Source organism: Musa acuminata, chromosome BXJ3-6, assembly GCF_036884655.1.
Source record: "Musa acuminata AAA Group cultivar baxijiao chromosome BXJ3-6, Cavendish_Baxijiao_AAA, whole genome shotgun sequence".
Classification (NCBI taxonomy): domain Eukaryota; kingdom Viridiplantae; phylum Streptophyta; class Magnoliopsida; order Zingiberales; family Musaceae; genus Musa; species Musa acuminata.
This window is the reverse complement of record NC_088354.1, coordinates 35,652,513-35,676,071: the sequence shown is the minus strand read 5'-3', so window position 1 is coordinate 35,676,071 and position 23,559 is coordinate 35,652,513. Positions and strand designations below refer to the sequence as shown.

Sequence of the window (23,559 nt, the reverse complement as noted above, 5' to 3'; positions counted from 1 at the left end):
AACGCTTCATTACATGATGATGATCAAGTTATGTCTAACTGAAGCATGGCATGGAGTTCCACTCTTAGTGGTTTGAAAGGCAAGAACCCATTTTTATCTCAGAAGCTTTTCGTGTGCCACTTGATGATGTCTTCCCAGTGAACTGTGCAACATCTGTACATTCCTTGATGAAGAAATGGTGAGCAATCGGGTGGGCGGCATTGAGTAGGTCGGGTTCTACAACTTCATGGCAAACCTTAAAGATCAACACGATCCAAATATCGAAAGCAGCGGAAACCTCACAGTGAGTTTCTGCAGGAATTTTGAACTCATTGATGATGCAGTAACCATTCAGCATGAAGGGAAAATAGCAAACCAAACCACTATCCAATATAATGTATACGAAAGGATAAGGGCGACAAAGTAAGAACTCATCTACGATACTTGAGCAACTTGATGTACAAGAAATATATTGCGAGAGATCTGAAGTAAAACGAGTGATGATCATCCTGTTGTTTTACTTCCTTCAGATGTACTACTGCTACAGACTCCCATCTCCACCATCCACCTAACTTCTTGGTTACTTTGCCACGATAAGCTCATCCAGATTATCAGCATCACTGCTGAGTGGTGGCAGAAAGATGTCATCATCGGCGGTGAAATGGTATTTCTCCCCGATAGCTCTTAGAAGCTGGTACACTTCAAACATGGTAGGTCTCTCCTTAGGACCAGATAAAGCACAAGCACAGGCAACCTTCATGAACTGGAGTAGTTCACTATCATAGTCCTTTCCGATTACTGACTTATCGATTGCATCTTGAAGAAGAGAGTTATTCGAAAGGAAGGTTATCCAGTCCACCAAACTGCCTCTAAAGTTTTCCGAAGCTTTAGACACTTGAGTCGGCTTTTCACCAGTGACCAATTCAAGAAGAACTACTCCGAAACTGTAAACATCACCCTTTGGTGTTGCGACCAGTGTGCGAGCATACTCGGGGGCCACATAACCCAGGTCACCAAACTCACCATTCACGAAAGTGCTAAGATGTGTATCGATGGGATTCATCAGCCTTGCAAGTCCAAAATCTGATATCTTAGGCTCGTAATCTTCATCGAGTAGGATGCACTTGGAGCTAATATTCCGATGAAGAATGCGTGGATTGCAGCTGTGGTGAAGCCATGCCAATCCCTTTGCTGCTCCGATGCTGATTTTGAGCCTTGTCGGCCATTCCATACTCTTCCCTTGTGCACCTGAGCCATGTAGCTGATCATAGAGTGTCCCCTTGGGCATGTACTTGTACACCAAGAGCCTCTCCTTCTTGGCAACACAATAACCCAACAGGGAAACCAAGTTTTGGTGCCTCACATTTCCCAGCGTTGCCATCTCAGATACAAACTGGTTTTCGGATTGCTGTGAGTCCTGCAACCTCTTGATAGCAAGAGAAGTGCCATCTGGAAGTGTTGCCTTGTACATCATCCCTGTCCTACCGGTACCGATAATGTTTTCCTTACTGAAATCATCGGTTGCTTTCATGAGATCACTCAATTTCATTTTTGACACGGACTTCTCGAACATAGAGACCTACAAATAACAAGTTTGTCCTTTAAACTTCACATAGGTTGAGCACGAATACAGAATAAGGGGGAAAAGATAAAGAAAGAACAATCATCATAATAAAGAAATTTCAACTCATTAACTAATTGAAGAGTAAACTCAACTTGCCTTGGTGCCTTTTGCTCCTTTTATAGATTTTGCCCACTTGTTTTCTTCTATGTCAATTTTTTCTTTCTTCTTGATGGGCATTCTACGCATACAGAAGTATAAAACAACTCCAACAATGATGATGGTTATCACAACACCACCAATAGCTGAACCTATGATTACACCAGCATTAATCTTCTTTGAAGTCCCTGCACAAGCACCCAAAGGCGCCCCACAAAGACCAGGGTTGTTTGCAAAGTTTGACTGCGTAAGCTTAGCCTGGAGTGCAGGAATTGGGCCGGATAAGTGGTTGTCAGAAACATCAAACTCTGTTAGTCGTGAAAGGATGCTCAGTTGCCCGGGAATCTGTCCGGTCAAATTATTATGCTGAAGCTTAAGTGAATTAAGATAAGTGCAGTCAGAGAGATTCACTGGAATTTGGCCTGAGAAATCATTGAATGAAAGATCAAGTGACGTGACATAAGGTATTTTTTTTGCAATATCCACAGGAATAGTTCCAGAGAGGTTGTTGCTTGAGAGATCCAACCCAGTCAAGCTTGTACAATTCTCAAGTCCTGAAGGGAATTGGCCTTGAAGTCCCATGTTGGAAAGCCGCAGGTTAAGGACTTTGTTCTCATCAGGATGCCAGCACTCGACACCGTTAAACTTGCATATGGACCCTTCTGATGTGTTGTCAAAGTTCCATGAGTAGAATACGTTATTTTCAGGGTCCTTTAGTGATAGCTTTACGAGTCTTAAACATTCAATGTCACTGGGAGTACTATAGCATATGTCATGGAGCGAAAACCAAAAGAGAATGTGAAGAAGAATAACAGATGGTCTGCACTTCATGGCTGTAAACATGCAAATTCCTCCAAGCTCCTTCTCTAACCAAGTACAAGAAACACGATCAGATACAACGTCAGTCGCCCATTATATATTCCACTGTTCAGCTGCACCTAAATGAGAAATGCATTAGATAAAAGGAACAGATTTCTACAAGAACTGAAAGTCCCAGACTTGTACCAATTCAAAGGTAGATTTCATATCATGTGAGCATAGTTCTCAAGATTCAAGAATAATTATCAACTGGTAACATCACGATTCATTAATGGTGACTTAACCAATTGTCCACCAGCTTGTAGAAGATAAATCTAGAGCAAGAAAGCGATTCGTGGAACGCTACTTTTCATAATGCCAAACAAAGAAAATCTTCTTCGCTAGCTCAGCTAATGCATGTGCAAATACAACAAATTACTTTGTTTTTTAAATCAAAATGCTCATTTTCGTACTTTATTTTCATTCACGATCTACAAAACCCAGACCTGCAACAAATATGCAGTTTCTGACAAATAACTTATGAAAAAGAATTACAGGGACAACGGTCATAGTACTATAGTAGTATGATCGGACAATTAAAATCTACTCTACTCCCACAAATCTCATCTCATGGAACCAAGTTCATATTCTGAACGTCCTACAAAATGCAGGATTTATACTGGAACAAGTAATTTACCTTCTAAATCACACCACTGGAAGCTAAGGAAGCCAACATCAGTCCTAATAATATAATTCCTCTGTATCATAAGCACCAAACATTCAATAAAATGCAATAATTTTAGTGTTTTTTCCCTTTTAGAAGACAGAAACTACCAAGCTAAAACTAGATAGGAAATTCTGATGAATTACTTTTACTGATAACACCCCAGTTGGATCCAAACATAAATCTAAATCTAATATATGAGGTAGAAGGAACAAACCAGCCAAGCAATTTATAAGTCCACCCATAAATTTCACCAGAAGAATCATCAATAAGCAAACGTGATATATAGATAATTATAACCCCCAAAAGCAACCACAGATTATTTCTAGGAAACCATCACATGTGCAAAGACTCGTTCTATTAGTCCCTAAAAGACATCATAAAAACCATCAAGAAGTAGCAGGCCTTCCTATATGAAGAGCCACTATTTGGAAACGTTAGATAAATAGAAAGGGCGAAAAGGATTCAAGATCTCTTTTTTCCCAAGTTTCATGATAAAACTCAGAACCAAACACACCCAACAACTCCCACCCATCAAAATTCAGCAAGATCCATGGAAACCAAATTAAAGAAAAACCAAATCTTTCCAACACATGCGCTGGGCGAAATCAATCCACAGATCATCCACCTACCCACCAAAAATCACCAAGAAATGAACAGATAGCAAGCGAGAAAGAAGTCGTCCGAGAACAATCAAAGACACTAGAAAGATCTCATTTTGATCACTCACCTAGAACACGATGGCAAGGACGCAGAGTCGAGACCGAGAGCAACCACGGAACCTCCAGTCTCCACTCTCCGGAGACCCCCAATCGGGACGCGGAGCTCAAAGGAGACTTTCCTTGTTCCCAGCGTTTTCTCCACTCCAGTCTAAATAATAACATTAAAGAATGTGGTGGAGAGAGAGAGGAGTCGGCTGTGCCAGGATTCAAAGGCAGAAACACCACAACCAACAGCAGTAAAGAAAAAGCAATCACATCTATCACGACAACCAATCCCTCCCTAATCCAAAAGACACTTCTTTTCTCCTCTCCATCATCACCAACGGAGCACGACAATTAATTATCTTGCGATCACTGCTTAGAATAAAATCCAGCCGACGATTCTTCCTCCGATCAATTTAATCCTCAATCCCCACGGTAGATTACATCAACCGCATACAAAACGGTATGAGGTGGCTTCACACATTGACTTGGACTCCGGTCAAAGTCAAGCGGCATCTATTCTTAAATGCGCCGGGGGGGCGCATCAAACAGCAACCACCTAACGCCGCCAATAGACGGTGAATGCGCGTCTGCGTGGCGCACCGTAATCACGTGACGTCGATCTGCATCGCACGTGTGCTTTCTGCCCCCCTTCCTGCCTCATGATTCGACGATTCCATGGCCCCAGCGCGGGTTTCACCAATCACAAGGCGGGTAAAAACGCAGGTAGGAATGACACAGGAACATTTCGGTAGTGCTCATACGAGCTTAAGGCAATAAATCGCATCAATGGACGCACTAAATTATTCATCCAAAACTCAACTCGAATATTTATTTTTTATTTATATTCAGTCCAAAATTTGATTAATATGTGGCCTAATTGGGGTTAAGCAACCAAGAAAAGGATGCATTGCCATCCCTATGCATGCATTCACATGGACAACACTCCCTCCCATGTTATGAGAGTGAGAGCATTGATGGCTTGGACCATCAAGCAGTTGGTCCATGGAAGGAAAGAGTCTAGACTTTAAGGGACACATTGCATTGCTTTGAACTTTTCCAGTCAAAGATGTGTGGGGCCTCATCAGAGCTTGTTTTCTCTGCTTTTTCTTATCTTTTGAGGGGGCCAAGTATGACCTCCTTGGTTGGTATTCAGACATGGAAATGAGTTGTATCATCTTTTTTTTTCCTTTGTAAAGTATAAATATTTTTAAAATTATTAGCATAAATTTTAATAAAATTAAAATAATACAGAGAAGATTAGGACGATCGATATAGCGTTAATATATAAGTGGTATATATCATTCTATATCAATCAAAAAATATGATTAATAATTAAAATCATGATTTTGATAGCTTATGAATGAATGATGGATACTGTGTAGGAAAAATTTTCCAAATCTAGAATAAATTGACAGGTTTCTTTTCTGATGATTAAAACATGCACTTAAGAAAGAACTCTTGAATAGCAGTTTTATAGACATTAACTCTTGAATAAATCAACCATTTATTGTCATTTTTAAAGAAGAAAAAAAACCTTTTATAGTTATGAGTTGAATAATTGTTGTCCTCATTTTAGGTTTCAATCTTATACTCCTTTGGAAATTTAAATCAATAGATCAATTGATTTGAGTTAGTTTGTTGTGCTCATCTTTTATTTTCTTATTATTTTTAATTTTTAATAAATATTATTTTATAATAGATATATCGAAGTCTACATTCGATAAAATTGAAATGATACAGATTAACAACATACCCGAAGATATGACATGCACAAATCTTAAAGAGTTGACTGATTCAACCCAACACATTTGTTTAGATTGATCAGTGATATACTATTTTTCTCCCAAAAAAAATTAAATATATAATATTTTAAATCATATATATATATATTTTATAATTTATTGAAAAACCAAATATTATCTCCTCCAAACCGTGTGGGGCATATATTGATTCGAAAGCCTTTCTCTCGTCCTCATTCTTTTGCATATATTGATTTGTGAGTTGAATCTAACAATGATCGACTTCAATTTCCACATTCTTAGGTCAAATCCACTGAATTGACTTGACCAGTTGGAGCTGTTCTCTGTTCATCATACCAGTAAAACCAACAGTCATCTGCATCGGTACGCGGCAACAATCACGAGGCACGCGCTGCACGAACCGTGAAAATTAAAGCATATCAAGAGCTCATTCAAAGCGACGATCACATATGTCACGTTGATTAATGAATTCACAATAAGATAGAGCGACATAAATCGATCACAGAAAAAATAATTGCCACAAAATTAAAATTTGGAAACCAATTTAGGATGAGAAGTTTAAAGGGCTTCCCATGTCATCAGTAGTCGAGCACGGGACAGTTGGCGGCGACCTTTTTGACCTTTTTACTATGTTGGGTCAAAGTCAACATTTCGTTTTCTCACCGGAAGATGCAAAGTTTATTTGACGCGTTGACCGTCGTACATGTCGGATGGCACATCACCCCTGAAATTTATTCGGGTTGGTTCGCCCCTGCTGCAAAGCAGACGTCCGACGGCTGAAGTGTCGGATCATCCGATCCGTCAATCCAGGAATGGACGGTTTAGATCCCGCGATATACCCGCGCTTCAATAAAGTGAATCATCCGAGACATCGCTTTTAAATGTCGCTCTCTTCCGCTCCTCGCCGCTTCCTCTCCGTCGGCTACCGTAATCCCCGCCGGCCGCGTAATCCTGTGAGTTCTCCTCCTCAACCTCTCGCTGCTTTCTTAATTGGTCTCTCCTTCGTCCTATTCATGGTTGGATCGCCATTTTCGGTGCACTGATGCATGAAATAGGGGTTATCGTCGGTTGGATGACGGAGAATAGGAATTTTCTGGAATGTGCCGGTTTGATCGCTTGAATTTGGCCCGGTGTTGTCTCCTATGGTTTCTGTCGTTTAGTCATGAGTTGCGAGTGAAACCATATTGGTGGGAATTTGAGTAGTTTTTTCTTTCCTTGGTTGAATTTGTCTTACATCTCTTTTTTGATAGTCTAGGTGGATGATGGTGCAGGTATTGAGGTTGGGATGCAGATTAAGGCTATCTTTTCCCTCTTGATCGTACTGCAAGCTTATTTGGGTGTTCGAATGGGCATATTACTGTAAATTGGAAATTTTTCGTGGAGAAATTGATGAGTAGTAGCGTTTGGGTGTTGGAAGAAAGTGACATTGATAAGCTAATCTGTAGTGGCCAAGTAGTTTTGAAGTGTACGTTATTGCAATATGTTAATGCTTTGCTTTCTATGTCTTGGCGTGGGAAGTTTAAACAAGTTTTCCGCATGAAATTTGATGCTTTAGGAGATTTTATTGAATGTAAGTTTATAAGATTATTGCATCTGGATTTTTTTTTCTTGTTGAAGGGTAACGTCTTATACTGGGTTTCCATGCATGGCTGTTATGTTGGGGAGGTAAGTGCTATTGTTAAGGCTTTCTAATTTTGTCACTAACCATGTGATTGGTTGTCCCATACAATATTTAATGTATTTTGATGCCGTAATGTGTTACATGAAAACATTCACTGTACCTAAAAGATGTGTGAAAGAAGGAAAACAAAGTCAGAAGCAAGGACATTAAAGTATATAATATTAGAAGTGCTATTTTGGAGCCTGTTCTGAGTGGTCCAAAATTTTAATGACACTAGAAAAGGAATTGTTTTTTTATAAGGGAAAAGTGTTCTTTGATGTGTTGTGAATCATTAGTTATGGTCTCTTGCCACATGTTTTGATGGTTATGAAGTAAAAGCCTGGATCTCAATTTGATGAGTTATTGATGAATACGTATGCATTTGGTTTTCAAGAAAAGCTTTCCAAATTCTCTACATTTCTTTCATCCATAATTGCTGATTTGATATTGAAAACAATCATAATAAAATTCTGGTGTCCATACCTTTCTGTTGGAACTTTCTGACACTTCACATATTGATCAAGATTTAGAAATCTAGATCAGGATGGAGGTTGGAATTATATTAGAAATCAAGATCAGGATTAAAATGATCTGGATGTTCAGAATTTTTATGTTCAAACGCTAATCCTACTACCATAGATTGGACACTGATATGTGCAGCCCGGTAGCCGGATTCAATGACTGTATAATTAGCTAGTAGATTCTTTTACAATTCCATTTTTGCTGAATTCCATCTACTAGAGTTTGAATCCTCTGTGGACTCTGTTTGATTGAGATTAGGTATAACCAAATTAGGAATATTAAAGAACCTGCCACTGTATTAGGTAGTGGGTTCTTAATGACTATGTATAAACTCGCTAGCAGAATATTTTACAGCCCTATTTTTGCTGAAGAACCTTGTATACTAGATCTTGATAACTTTATGGAATCTGGTTAAATCAGAGACTTTTTTTTACCAAACTAGGAAAATAAAGAACCTGATGCTAATGTATATGGTCTGAATTGACTACTTAGGTTTTTAATTATGCCCCCATTTGAACTTTGGTAGGAACTTTTCTGGGAGGATCATAGGGAGATGAGTTCAGGTGGAAGTGACTTTAGGATGTGTCAATTTGATTTCCAACAAAGATGGATCTGTTATACAATACGAACATGTTAGTGATTAACATAGCCAAAGTCTAGAAAAACTATAGTTGCTGTGGAGATTTTTTTTCCCCTAGGACCAACTTCTTTTTAATTAATATGGAATATGAGGAAAGTCAAGAAATGATTTTTGAATCTTCTCTATTTTAGAAATAAGACTCGCTAAGCTTGGCTGACCTAGACTTACTTAATCATGACTCAGGCTGGAATCGATTAAGTTAGGACTCGATTAGTTAGTCTATATTATAACCTAAATTCATTTCAACCTGACTGATGTTCTACATAAACACATTGATAGCCTGTAATTATTGAAGTTACATTTTGAGATTCAGATACACTGCATGTTTGCCAGCCTAAACATTTTGGGTTGTCCTTTGGTGTTTTATCCCCAAGATCATTTTTCCACCTTTTCATATCTTTGTAGACCTTTATCCTCAACTCTTTTTTTTCTGTTTTTTATTATCTTCTGGCAGTGATTTGCACATCCATTTTGGTAGATTGCAGATGTTATAGGTTTTTATTGCTCGATCCCAATTCATATGCATGTTTGGAAAGTCCTTTTTCATTTTCCCAATCTAGGCTCTGTGATTTGGTAGGTCCTTTTTTGCTTACCATAAATCGGTACCAGACTTCCAAGTACTTTGGAGTTTTTCATGAGCCAGTAAAATTAGTTGCTGCAGAATAAACAAATGTTTTGGTGAACATTTAAACCTTTTGTTTTCTGGTGCAGTCACTATTTCTATTACCAATGGACTAAAAAAAAACTTTTGATCAGGTCGTTCTTTTGAATAATCCAAGTAAGAGTATGAGTCACTGTTTATGAAGATGCCTGTGACATTGACCTTGTGCATTCCTATCACCTATGCAGATTTAGGTTCATAAAATAAATAAATAAAAAACACTGATATACATAACTCATCAGCTTAACCTAGCTAGCAGGTTTTTGGGTATCCAATATGGTGTTGTTCATATGTTCCAACTTAATTCTTTATTCTTGAAGAAATAGACCCCAGGTTTTACAAAGTAACATCTCTTGGAGAAACAGGAATTGGTAAGCAGTCTGCAATCATCAGTTACTGCATTAGAATCCCGGTTTCACAAAGTGAAAGAACAACCTTCAGAAAAGCATAAATTTGAGAGCCTTCTGCAATATCATTCGTCTATTCGAATTTTTAGGTGGTCGTATGGTTGTTTATTCTTTACTGACCCTCCCTAGGCTCCGCATTGGTGGGAGCCCCATTCACTGAGCCATCCTTTTTATATTATTGTTGTTTCTTTTATCAGACAATTTCCTGCTTGTATATTTGGTGGTGTCCATGCATATTATTAGTTTAATTCTGTAGCATTTTAGGAGCAGTTGCCAAGCATATATGATTTACTGCTTGATATGTAAGTATCTGTTTTCTGCTTTTGGTAGGGATTACTGCTATGGATGATATACCGTCATTTGCTGCACTCATTGATTCTGCAACCTCAAAGATACAACAGCTGCAGCATGCATTCGTGGAACTTGAGAGCCATAGTGCCATATCTTTGAACATGAAATGAAAAGAACTCAAAGAACATTTTCATGGACTTGAAAAGTCTTTAAAGAAAAGGTTTGATAAATTGGAAGATGAGGAGGAGAAGGAATATGTTACAAAGGTTGCAGAGGACCAAGAGATGTTGGAGAAGCAGGAGGCTTCTGTTGTGGCTAAGGAGCTTGCATTACGTGAACGATTGCTGGAAAAAAGAGATGCTGCCCTATCTGCTTTGTTTGACAAATACAAAATCTATTCTCCAAAGCGCATTGCTGAGTGTGAGGGGGTCGGCAATGGCATGGCTAATGCTGCTTCAGAAGATAACTTTGATTTTACATCTGCCAAACCTGGATTGGAAATTGTGTATCCTGCAGAAAATGGCAATGCACACATGGAACATTCCTCAGAGCTGGTGAAACTATGTGAAGAAATGGATACAGAAGGGTTACATAAGTTCATTTCAGATAATTGGAAAAACTTGAGCTCTATAGGTGAGGAAGTTTCAGTGGCTTAAAGAAGTGCAGCCAATCCTTTCAGCCTTGTTTTGGATTCCTTGAAGGGCTTCTATGCTGGAGAAATTCTGGGATCTGATGGAAAAAAAGATGGGAATCTTTTGGGCCTGCAAAGGTCTCGTCTCATGTTAATGGAATCTCTTGAACAACTGTTGGCAGATGTTGTACCAGTTTCACCTTTTGATTAGCAAATACTTACTGCTGGTGTTAAAGAGAAAGCAAAGGTGATAGCAAAAGGATGGAAACCAAAATTAGATCATTTGGAAACTGAAGCTAGCAATGGGAAATCATTGGAAGCACATGCATTTCTTCATCTTTTGGCTAGTTTTGAGTTTTGACATTGTCTCAGAATTTGATCAAGATGAAATCTGCAAACTTATTCCAGCTGTTACATGGCACTGTCAAACTGTTGACTTGTGTTGTGCACTTGGTTTGTCACATAAAATGCCAGGTTGGTCCTTTGTTAGTTTGGTCATATTAATGTGCATTCACATTTTTTAGGACTGATAATTCTTGTTTTTAAAAATGGCACCTTTTGTGTTGAATTTTCTATCCCTACTTCCCACGTCCTTATACATTTTTCACATTTTCTTAGTGAGAAGTTCACCGTATACATAGACGTTGTGAAGACAATTAGTCTCATCATCCAATCGTTTAGATCTGACATTTTCTTTACATGGGGCCATGACCTTCGTCATGAAGTATTCCCATTGAAGCAATCCTTTCGATTTCATCTATTCTATTCATGATATCCTTTAGGTTTGGAAACTTTGTGAGAATTACATTTTTTAATGTCATGGATATTCTAGGGTGGCCATGCATTGGGTTTGCCCAGTATCATATATTTGATGACTAAGTTGTTCTTTTCAAGCCTGTTTTGTTGCATGTGTTTGTCACCATCACTTGAAGTATCCAATCACCTTTGTGTTTATGTCTTGGTTATGTTTGGTACTAATTGATTCTTCAAGACTAAATGTGCCTTTCCATGATTCATAGGTTTGGTCAAAGTTCTTCTTAGTAGTGGGAGGTAAATTGAGGCTATTAATCTCACTTATACATTTAAATCTATGGAACAATTTCCACCGGTGCCTTTGCTTAAAGCATATATGAGGGAGGCAAGAAAGCTATCACAGGTCAAAGCTGGAAGCATGTCTCCTGGTGCACAGGTCTTCTTCCTTTGCTAGCTTGTTATAATCTAATAATTCATCTTTTTACCTAGCCATGGTGACATTCCTCAATCCTGCATTAGTGGGAGGCTCGTGTATTGGGCTACTATTTATCTTTTATTGAGTTACCCTAATACTGCCAATTAGCTCTATTTGAAGTCTTATCAATTATGGAGTGAGGCGACCACTTTAATCATTTGGTGAATTTTCTAGCTGTGATGATGCAGCTAAGATCTATGGAACTGTATATAATAGGCTTATTATTAGATCAAATTTATACCATGATACTGTCTCGAGTTGCTATTTCTGCCTAGGAATTCATGATGATATTCTTTTCGCATATGGTGCAAAATATCTTGAAGATCTGATTTTTCTTTTTTTTGTCAAGTAGTTGGGTCAATCACTCTCGAACATTGTGCATTTATAAATTGTTCAAACCAAGGTTCGCAATATCGTACCGTACCGGTATTTCGACCTGGGCTCGGTACCGGTACGGTACGGTATACCGAGCGGTACACCCAGGTGTACCGAGCGGTATACTCAGGTGTGCCGAGTATTGTAGCACTACTACAGTGCTACAATGCACTCGGACCGGTAACAGGCGGTCCGCGTACTGACAACCTGTCGGATCGGTACGTATCGCCCGTACCGGGCGGTACAGTTCGGTACGGCAGCCCCTGGTGCCGAGTACTGTAGCACTATTACAGTGCTACAATGCACTCGGACCGGTAACAGGCGGTCCGCGTACCGACAACCTGTCGGACCGGTACGTACCGCCCGTACCGGGCAGTATAGTTCGGTACGGCAGACCCTGGTTCAAACCAGGGTTCGCAATTTTGGTCCGTATCGGCATATTGACGGTACACCAGGGCATACCGAGCGATACGCCTAAAATAGCATAAAACCCTCCGAAAATATCTGAAAAATAGAAAAAAAATTTAGGATAGAGTTTTTAAGTTAGAAATAAATATACATTTAGTATAGTTATAACAAAACTAATGTAATTTAAGTAAGAATAGCCTCACATATTTTTTTTTGGGTTTTGAGGGGAGCTTGAAAGAGTTTAAGAGAGTGAAAGTAAAATGAGTTTGAGAGAGTTTAAGAAAGTGTGAGCTTGAAATGAATTGAAAGAGGAGGGAGGAAAGGGTTTAAAAACCCTTTAGACTACCTCCAACAGTCAATTTGACAGTTTGAAACCTGATATAAGTCGGTAACGGTCGAAATTTTGACCGCTTGGTATAGCCTTGTATCGCCCGATACAAGGTCAAAAATTTGGTATCACCCATACCAAGCAGTACATATCGAAATTAAAAACTTTGGTTCAAACTATGTTTGATACCGGGGAGGGTAAAAATGCAGAATGGATTCGCAAGAATACCAATAGAACAGTTGTACAGATAGAAAATATCACAGAAGGCAATGAACGAACTCTTGAAGAAAACTTCGGTAAAACGAAATATAGCTCACCACCAAGTTTAAAATCGCAATGGGATACAGAAAGTTCACCACCCAACGGAAATTAAACGAGGATACAGAACTAGAAAATAAAAGACTCACCACTCAAGGACGCATCCAAGAGATACAGAGTTTAAGGGGTTCTCTAAGAGCTTCTGCCCAGAGATCATCAGTTTTCTAAAAACCCTTTCCTAAGTCCTAAACACCAAAATAAATACTAGTGCATGAAACAACCCTTCATGCATAGGGAATTTCGAAATTAAGTGTTTACAGCTTCTAACCAACTATTTTAATGCACTCATTGGTAATGAAGAAATGTTCACAGCTGCCAACCAACTCCTTTAATGCATTCCTTTGTCTTGAAGAAAAGCACCTTGAAACAGCTTTAACTTTATGCAGAGAATATGCTGATGAGCTGTCATATTTTAGTGTGCTGAGATAAAGATTATGAGGCATCATTATTGACTGAAAAAGATACTAGATCATAATCAAGGCTCATATAATCAGATTGTAGTAAATTAGACACTCCCGTGTCAATGTTAGTTGGAAACGTTGCATTTACCATAGCCTTGAGCACATGCTTTAAATTTTAATCACTTGTATTTTTTCATTATTTAAGGTACTTATGCTGAGATATTTTGCATATGCAGCTAGATGAATTTATGTGAGAGGCCTGCAACATTTCTGTGTAGGGTACTTTCTAAATGTTTGTTGGCATTGGAACTTAATTTAGTAAATCCTTGTTCTTGTGAGACCTATGTACATATATTTGTATCCTTGCAATGATTGCCCATGCTCTATGCATATATGCAATACTGGCACACACATCTTGGATGCCCGTACATATGGTATAGGCCCCCATTTTCATCCCACACTCATGCTTGTGTTGGCATGGCAGTGTGCCTGACCTGGTCACATGTGTCAATTCTTCAGTTGGTAGGCATGCTGGATATGCCACAATAATTCTAGGGCAAGAATGTCTAAGGAGCAGATAAACATAGAGACATCTAAACTGATTTAATGAGGGAACAAACCGGGTTAGTTCATCCATGTATGTTTTAGACTACACCATGTGCTGCATAAGGCTGTATTTCTAAAGCACATTTAAATACAAGTGTTAACAATGCCATGATCACAGGACTACATTTTTAGGTAGCTATAGCATAATAACTGTTGTTTCACAGTTTTCATCATTTGTCAGAAAATATTGGTAAAAATTAAGTTGAAAGCTTTAATTTTCTAGAAATATTTTTTTATGTCTATAATCAAAACATTATCCATGGTTTCATGTTTGATTAAATTAGTATTTTTCTTACAATAGGAAATCTAGAACTGAAGTGAACCTTCATGGTCATATTTGATATGCAGTTGAGCATACTAGAAGCATTTGATATATATAATGGTAATTGTTATCATATATCACATATGCTTTTAGATTACTCTTACGGTAATTATACTTTTCAGAAGATGGGATGTCAGAGAAAATGTTATGGTGGCTTATTTATTGAGTTCTAACCAGTAGCTTATAAAAATTTCATTATGAAAGATTTTAGTTTTGCTATATGTGGCGATGTTTTATCAATATCTTTGTGCTGACAACTTTGGGTTAACCCAGATCTCCATCAATCGAAGTTGTCTTCATGCTAAAACACGAGTTAGTGGTACAGATGTAGGGTTTGCTTTGCCATAATGAACTTCAATCTCTTTTTTGTGATTTCTAAACTCAATGATATAGGGCATATGTGGCCAGGATGGGTCCCTTTTGCTAGTTTGTGAAGAGGGAAAAGAAACCGTTCGTTAAGAATATATTTGATTCAGCTAGCCATACTCTTGAATAGAGTGTATACTCTTAATTATCATCATGGTAGACTGTATCTGTATGGTGTGACATGAGATTACATCTCTTTCTTTAGATTTAATTGAGTTGCTTGAATCCTTGACCAAAAGAAACTCGTTTAAGGTATCTATCAGATACATCTCCCTGCTTGAATCCTCACTGGTCATTGTAAGGAGCCATTGTCGTTTTGGCATCAGGTTATCTGATATCGTCAGTTCAATTGAGTACGAACAGCAACTGGGTTCTTGCTTGGATATTATGTAAATTCATTAGTTTCAGGTATTGACTTAAGAAATTTATTGTAGTTATCTACATTTGAAGGAGTTGAGCATTCTTGTGGCCATCCATATTTGTCTAAATGGAAAACATGCATCATGGATACACTATGATCAGTAGGACCTATTGTTTTATCATGGACTGCAAAATCTTATGTTTTACTTGATAACTTGTAACTCTTGCTTCTCCAATTTTGTTTTTCCTGTTATCTAACTTCAAACTAAACTTTTGTATCACAACAAATGTATAAACTTTGTTGGCAACATTTCTACTGCAGAATGAAATGAATGAACTATCTGCTCTTAAAGTTGTCATCAAGTGCATCGAGGAGCAATACCCCATTGATCCACTGCAAAAGCATATTGTTCAGCTTGAGAAATCAAAAGCTGACAAGAAGAGGGCTGCCGAAGCTGCAAAGCCACAATCCAAGAGAACCCATGCCAGTGGCTGCATCTACGTTCCTCGTATCACTAGCATGCCTGACAAAGCTTCTACCGAGCACACACTGAGAGATTTCCTTATCCATGACAGGCAGTATGTCTATGCTGCCGATTGTCATCATCTGACGACGCTCACGGACTCTGCTACATACACTGCCAATCCTACACATACCAATTACCATGGAAATGGCTACCAGATACATTACCGGACTGCCTGTTTACACTAATGGAATAGACTAAGTGATCATGATTTCTTCAACCTACTAGCTTGTGACCACCAGTCAGGTACAATACGTTGACCAACTGCTGAGCCCGCCTTGCTCAGTGGAAATTTGTGCTTATCCCTTTGGCTGACATGTTTCATCTAATCCCTAACTTGTTCTTTTGTTTTTGTCCATGGATGCAGCATCAAGGTGGCCAACATTGCTGTTTCTAGAATGCTGCAGTTTCTGTTCATGGATTATTGATTACCAGTGTTGTGGAGGTAGTGTTTTCTGTGACCTGAGTTTTAAATGGTTATTTCCAAAGAATTTTTAAGGCCTAATATTCATAACATTATTGGTTGCTATCGATTTTTGTTTTCGTCCGAGTTTCTTGAAATTATGGAAGAAGCATTTAAGGAGTACAATTAAATGTTAGTTTAGTGTTGTGGAGGTGATTTTTTTTTGTTATTGCAAAGAATTTTTCTAACCTAATATTCACAATCTTGAATGCTAGTTTAGTTATTTGAAATCGTAAACTCGATGAATCGTAATTAGTCATAACTTTACCAGAAGGATCATTCAATTACACTGAGATTTATAGAAGTTTAGAGACCTTTCTTAATTTTTTGCAAGAAATTTTGGAAGCTTTGACAAACTAGAAAGTATAGTATGCGAATATTTGAACATTAACTTCCAACTCCCATGATTGAACCAAAGAACTCTAATACCTGTCATCTGACATAGACTTGCAAAAATCATGCTACAAAACCAAATTGGACTTAGGTAATTTGAAGAACTAAGCTTGTTAGCAACATCAAACTGCACATAGTTTTGAATTCTCAAAGATTGCAGACGTGCCTTCATCAGATTTACTTGGTCACGAGGTAAGAAAACATCATCCTTCTGCCACTTCGTTCGTTGAGGAGAGCTCTCTCTGCATGTGATATCTGATTCCAAGTTCTCATCCTCCACTGATGCAAGCCAGCACGCGATGGCTCCTCGCCCTGGAGAACCTGGTCGGCGGAGGTGGCGTTTCCATGAACGAGACATGTGAGAACTCCTGCAGCGAAGCGTACCTACGATGGTGGCCATGGCTGCGCCCTTGGTCGGAGCCCCAGAGCTTATCCGATGGGACGGGGATAGTCGTCGACGTGCGCTTGTCAATGTCAAGCTGAGCCATCTCAAGCGCTGCCTTGTGGGTCTCCGGCGGCGGTATCATGCACGTGCTGCCGTCGGAGCCCGACTCAGCGACGCCGAACGCTGCTGCTGCATCACCTGATGAGAGGCACCTGTAGTAACGCCTGCTCTTCTTTCTCTTGATGGTTCGGTAGATCAAAGGAAGCAGTCCCTCCATCCTTGCATGGAGAAGGGGAAGGGGGAAGAAGCCCTGTAGATGTTATCCTTGACCAAGGGAAGAAGAAGACATGCTCAGCAACCCGGGTTTGAAACGAGAGGTGGGATATTTGTTGGGCTAATGACTGATTATTCTTATAGTCAACTATCTTTAATATTTTGATGTTATATTTTAAAAGATTACATTGATATTCCTGAAATATTTATATTCATTTATTCTAACATCGTCGATTTTACTAATAAAAATATATATAAAAAAAAATAATTTTATCATTTCAATTGGTGGTGATAAACGATGATGGTGGTGGTGGATGGTGATGTCGTTGGAGGTCATAAGTGGATATTGTGGCTTTGCATCTGTATTGGCGACTCTTTCGTCGCTTAGCAATTGTGTCGACGTCGTGTAAAGCGATGAAATGGTCATCAATGCAAATGCCAAGTGGCGTCGTCGGCAATTACGTCGACACTAACACATATGTAGAGCGGTGGCGCTTGACATCTGCGTTAGTAGTCCTTTTATTGCTTGGTAATTATGTCGACGCTGATATAAATATAAAGTGACAAAAACATTGCTCGGCAACTGCGTTGGCGTTAATACAAATACGACCCTCACTTTTTACTATCACTCTTCTCATTCACAATAGTCATTCCTAGCCCCCCGTTATCCTTTACCACTAACTAGAACGTTAAGATGATCTTTTACCTTTTGTTTTCGTGTTTTCGTTAATAAAACTGATAACGTTAGAATAAATAAATATAAATATTTTTTTTAATGTTTATAATTGGTGCAGTGGGTAATTAATTTATATTTTTGTTTGAAAAGAAGAAATAGTGGGTTTGAAATGGTCCAAAGATTAGTAGGTGGATCGGATTGGATTTGCAGGTGGAGTCGTCAGTGAGAGTGGGTGGGTGGTCGCTTTTGAACATGTTTGGGTCAACATCTTCTGCTTATATTTACTTGTGGTTTTGCATTTTTAGGTTCTATTTCATATCTATCCAAACAAGTAGAACCATAAATTTATCATTGTTCCATTGATAATTAGCTTGTTCATCATACAATTAACTCAGAAAAAAAAAGGGGAAGCAATGTTATACTGATTCAACATTCTACAAATAATTTGATTGAACATTTTCTTGTTTGAGAAAAAGATCATACTAAACCGTTCTTTCATTATATTTCATATTTAGTCTCATATTAATCGCGGAATCGAAAAAAACCAAAGTCACTCTTTTTCATAATTTCTACTGGTTGTGGTGATTGTTCAGATGTCTGCCACCATGACAATTACTGATTTAATTTGGATGATGCTTGTTGATTCTGTGGTCTAAGGAACTACTTTTGTTTCTAGGATTTATATGTCAACTAATCCATTTGGAAGCAACAATGTGACATTATTCTATGATGTGCATCCTATGACAATTATGTATAACTACCACAACTCTTTTCCAAAAGGAAAACAAAGGAAAAAAAAGCTAGAATTAGTCAGCCATTGGATTAGTTCAACTACAAGGATGGAGACAGTAGTTGGCAAACACAACATCCAATTGACTTTTTCCCTACATGCTTTTTTGACTTGTTCTAAGCAACAGTTGGATCCTCCCTCCATTCACAAATCTTAATAGGCTATAAACTTGTTTAGAGACCCCATAAGCTATTTCTAATCAAAAGATTTATAAATAATAGTAAGATTATTGTTTGATTGAGTTCTTTTTATTTACCTTTTCCCTTCGAAGATGCTTACGGTAAAACTTTTAAGTCCAAAAAAAAGACATGAGAGTTAAGTCATCACAATTCTGCAAATAATATAGGATATATTTGGTCACAATTTGCAAAGAAACAGTCTGATCTAAAATAGCATGAGAGTTCACTCAGCATTCAAATCTTCTATGACTTCACTCAACATGGTAAATAACTCAATGCTGTGACCATACAAGATAGAATACAATGTCATTATGATGCAGTCAACAATCTAGTTAAAACTAACTGGATATGGCTATCATGATGACTAGATATGGAGATATTCCAGTTTGAATGTGTCTTTAACTTTTCACAACACTGACCCAAAGATCTAATGAAAATGGCACCATCATTAAATACTTGAACAGACTCAACAGGAGAGAAACCATCCATTAATGAAATCTAATGAAAGATCTGCAAGTTTTACCACCATAAAGCACTCTTCTAAGCTCTAACAATAGCTTTTAGCATGTTTAAATCATTTGAATATAGCTCAAACATCAGCAGGCTTCATGAACATTTTGTAAGATAGGCTAATGTTCAATGTAATCAAAACTTCTGACAAAATGAAGTACCAAGGATGATATTTTTTAATAAGCTTGCCCAGATTATTAAATCAGCTCGATCGGTTCTTAATCATGCAATTCTTCAAATAGTTTCTCAGAAACAGAACATTTGGGTGGTTTGTGAACCAGTAGGAATTATAGCACTCTTCCTCACTCTTACAAAAAGTATGCATCATCAATAAGCACCCCCTTACTCCATATGGCTCTCAATTATTCTCAACAACAAGAAGAGCTTTTGTGTGTTGATCAGGCTTTGGCCTTTGAATAGAAGGTGAGGTAATACCAAGCTGCAAAGGCGATGCCAAGGACCAGCAGTGGAAGGAGGTAGTCCGTGAAGCTGTAGGAAGGGGGTGGCTGCTCCTGCTTCGAAAGCCAGTGTCTGCTGGTTGGTTTGATGCCGGAAACATAACCCTCGACAGTGCCGATCACATAACTCTCCATCATGCTAGTGGCAGTGGAGCTGTGACCCACATCAACAAATGCTTGGGTAGCATCTCCAGAAGCTTTGGATCAATATGAAGAGTCAAAGCATATTCCACATCAAAGAAGCAAACAATTCAAGAACACCATGACAAAATTTTCCAATCAAATGTCTATCATATGCACATATATCGACATGGTTTCATTGATTAACAAGTTACTTTTACTATGTTGGACATGTGGGTGTATTTCTTATCTAATTCAATCTTGAAAAGGCTATTAGGGGGTCTATGCTGCATACTACATGGTAGCCAAACTTTCATCCTGAGAAGGAAGAAATGACCTTAGAATGTATCAGAAGTTGAAATTTGCTTCTCGATCCTCTTAAAATCAGAGACTTCAGAAGCATCATGACCACGTAGACAGCGCTCGAATTGAGATAATATTTGATGAGCCTACCTCTCAGGATGCTTGGTTGCAAGGAGTAAATGGCCAACTCTTTCGAGTGCTGAGTACGAGAACCCACCACTGATCTGTTTTGGGTTTGGGCACACTGGCCATGGCTTTTCTATAGTAATGTAGCCAGGGATCAAGTCACACCATCGGCAGGTCGCAATTCTTTCAAGAATCGAGTAAGAGAACCCACCACTGATCTGTTTTGGGTTTGGGCACACTGGCCATGGCTTTTCTATAGTAATGTAGCAGGAGATCAGAGTCACACCGTCGGCAGGTGAAGCGACGGAAGGCAGGGGCAAAGACTTCAGACACAGCAGCTGCCCTCACCAAATTTTCAGAAGATAGACAGTTTTACAGGCCATAGATCATGATTAAGAGGTGATTTAAGGGCCATAATAGCTCTATTCCTACACAACCACAGTCCATTCAGATCAGGTTTTCTCTGGTAATCACTATAACATGGTAGCTGTTGCTCAATGAAGCTTCTCTTTCCTTCCAAATAAAAAATGTGACTCATGATAGATATAAAACATCAATTGTTTCTACTCAAGATCCCGGCATTACTTGTTCATTTCCAGATCTGCAGTTCTTTCAATTGGCAAGACCTCCTACTAATAAAAAGACAGGATATATCAATGGGTACCAGATTGAAGAAAAAAGAATACCAGGCAGTTTTCCCTATCAAACTGCAAGCTGCAACAACACTGCATATCAAAGCTAAGTAGCAGGGGAAAACATGAGTCTGCTAGCAAGAGTGAAGAGATCTTCTAATTAGAGTAGGAACACAAAAAGATCAATAAAAGAAACTATAAATAAGAGGAACATTAAAGAGAAAGAAAAATGGGGATATGGAGCAATAGAAGCACCTGATGCATGAAGGATAACATCCTCCCCTCCAGGATGATCCTCCAAGAAGGTGGTCACATCATAAACCTGGGTCAGAATGAAATCGAAGCACAAAAGCGTGCATAACCATAAGAAACAAAAGAAACAGAAATGCTTGATCCTCCAAAACGAGCAGCCAAAAGTTCATATGAGGTAGAGAAGAAAACAGAAGAAGTTTTGCACCTTGCCATGGATGGACAACCAGCAGTCTTTCTTAGTGGTGTGGAGTGAGATCTCAGAGGGGGAATAGGTCTGGAAGGCCTGCATGCTAGATCTGGAAGCTCAGAAGAAAGAGAGGCAGGAGGCTTTGTGAGTGGAGAAGAAACACTATTTGACTTTGGCTTGGAGTGGTGGTGGTGGATACAAAGAGATTTTTAGCCAAAATAATTGCTACCAGACAGACACAAGAGAGAGAGAGAGAGAGAGAGAGAGAGAGAGAGGATGTCATGGTCAGGTTTGGTTCTCTTGGTTTCCCTCTTCAGATATGGGAAATCTAGAGATGGATCCTCCGCAGCAATTGTTGCAAAGTTGATGTTGCATCCCAATGAGTTCACAGGAGGAGCTGCTGACAGACATGTCTCAGCACTTGTTTATGATCTTACATGGTTACAATGATGAGATCTTTTCTTGCAGTTGATGGCTTGCAAACATTTTTGTTGGGTGTCCATATGATCGACCAAAAGCTTCTCTTTGGTGTTTGTAGATTTCTACCAAATAGTACTCCATTTCAAGATGTCTCTCTCACCCTTTACCTTTTCAACAAAGCATAGTTTTGGTTATCAAGTCTCTTTTACTTGAGACACACTTTTGTATCAAAGGGTAGCACTCCATTGCAAGTGACTTCTCATCACCTTTTCAACCTTCTTAATAACCTGTGCAATCTTCACCTTTTACTTTATTTATTGGAATAAACACAAGCTTGGTGATCTTGAGGATTCTTTAGCTCGTATTCAACATAATATTTCTGTGTTAGAATCCAAAAATTATTTGGGAGGATGATTATTATTATGCCTTGGTTCCTAATAAAGCTTAGGCTCTTATTAGACAAATAAATGTCAAATGATGAACTAAATCAAAAGCCAAATGGATCAGTGAGGGTGACCTCAATACCAAATACTACCATCATGTCACCCATCTTTGGATTAATGATAATTATGTTCAAGATCATAATCTTATCACTTATGAGTTCATTACTTTTTATTCTTAACTTTGGAACTCTAAGCCATCACAATCAATCTTAAAGTTTTTATGTTATAAGCTTTTAACTCTTTTCACAATCTTAAAGTTTTCATGTTATAAGCTTTAAACTCTTTTCACAGTCTTAAAGTTTTCATGTTATAAGCTTTTAACTCTTTTCACAATCTTAAAGTTTTCATGTTATAGGCTTTTAACTCTTTTCACAATCTTAAAGTTTTCATGTTATAGGCTTTTAACTCTTTTCACAATCTTAAAGTTTTCATGTTATAAGCTTTTAACTCTTTTCACAATATTAAAGTTTTCATGTTATAAGATTTTAACTCTTTTCACAATCTTAAAGTTTTCATGTTACAAGCTTTTAACTCTTTTCACAATCTTAAAGTTTTCATGTTATAAGATTTTAACTCTTTTCACAATCTTAAAGTTTTCATGTTATAGGCTTTTAACTCTTTTCACAATTTAAAGTTTTCATGTTATAGGCTTTTAACTCTTTTCACAATCTTAAAGTTTTCATGTTATAAGCTTTTAACTCTTTTCACAATCTTAAAGTTTTCGTGTTATAAGCTTTTAACTCTTTTCACAATCTTAAAGTTTTCATGTTATAAGCTTTTAACTCTTTTCACAATCTTAAAGTTTTCGTGTTATAAGCTTTTAACTCTTTTCACAATCTTAAAGTTTTCATGTTATAAGCTTTTAACTCTTTTCACAATCTTAAAGTTTTCATGTTATAAGATTTCAACTCTTTTCACGATCTTAAAGTTTTCATGTTATAGGCTTTTAACTCTTTTCACAATCTTAAAGTTTTTATGTTATAGGCTTTTAACTCTTTTCACAATCTTAAAGTTTTCATGTTATAAGCTTTTAACTCTTTTCACAATCTTGCTAGTCTCCAATAAAAATTCTATTAAGGTTTAAGGATTTCAGGCCAATTTCTTTTAGCAATGTAAACTAACTAATGTGTTAGCTAACTGCGTAAAATATTTTATGTCTCGTCTTATTTCTAAGGAACAATCTACTTTTTATTTTAGGATATAATATTCATGA

The 23,559-nt window shown here is 38.0% G+C and overlaps 2 protein-coding genes and 1 pseudogene across 4 annotated transcripts; 1 reads left to right on the top strand and 2 right to left on the bottom strand.

Moving 5' to 3' along the window:
• Positions 1-336: 336 nt before the first annotated feature.
• Positions 337-4,151, bottom strand: LOC135581106 (probably inactive leucine-rich repeat receptor-like protein kinase At5g48380). 3 transcript variants are annotated; one of them, XM_065153264.1, is made up of 3 exons: positions 3,952-4,151; positions 1,700-2,565; positions 337-1,558 (listed from the first exon to the last, which is right to left on the bottom strand). In XM_065153264.1, exons 1-3 carry the CDS (start codon positions 4,103-4,105, stop codon positions 560-562), a joined length of 2,019 nt encoding a protein of 672 aa, XP_065009336.1. In that variant the 5' UTR covers positions 4,106-4,151; the 3' UTR covers positions 337-559. The 3 variants fall into 3 exon arrangements, with proteins under 3 accessions (XP_065009336.1, XP_065009337.1, XP_065009338.1); XM_065153265.1 differs by having other exon boundaries at positions 1,700-2,637; positions 3,952-4,091; XM_065153266.1 differs by having other exon boundaries at positions 1,700-2,631; positions 3,952-4,090.
• Positions 4,152-6,648: 2,497 nt separating this feature from the next.
• Positions 6,649-17,469, top strand: LOC135639461 (FRIGIDA-like protein 3; annotated as a pseudogene).
• A 2,089-nt stretch (positions 17,470-19,558) lies between these two features.
• On the bottom strand, positions 19,559-21,758 carry LOC135639778 (uncharacterized). The gene is made up of 3 exons (XM_065153677.1): positions 21,502-21,758; positions 21,300-21,366; positions 19,559-20,060 (listed from the first exon to the last, which is right to left on the bottom strand). The coding sequence occupies exons 1-3, from the start codon at positions 21,583-21,585 to the stop codon at positions 19,804-19,806; spliced, it is 408 nt and encodes a 135-aa protein (XP_065009749.1). The 5' UTR covers positions 21,586-21,758; the 3' UTR covers positions 19,559-19,803.
• Positions 21,759-23,559: the final 1,801 nt, after the last annotated feature.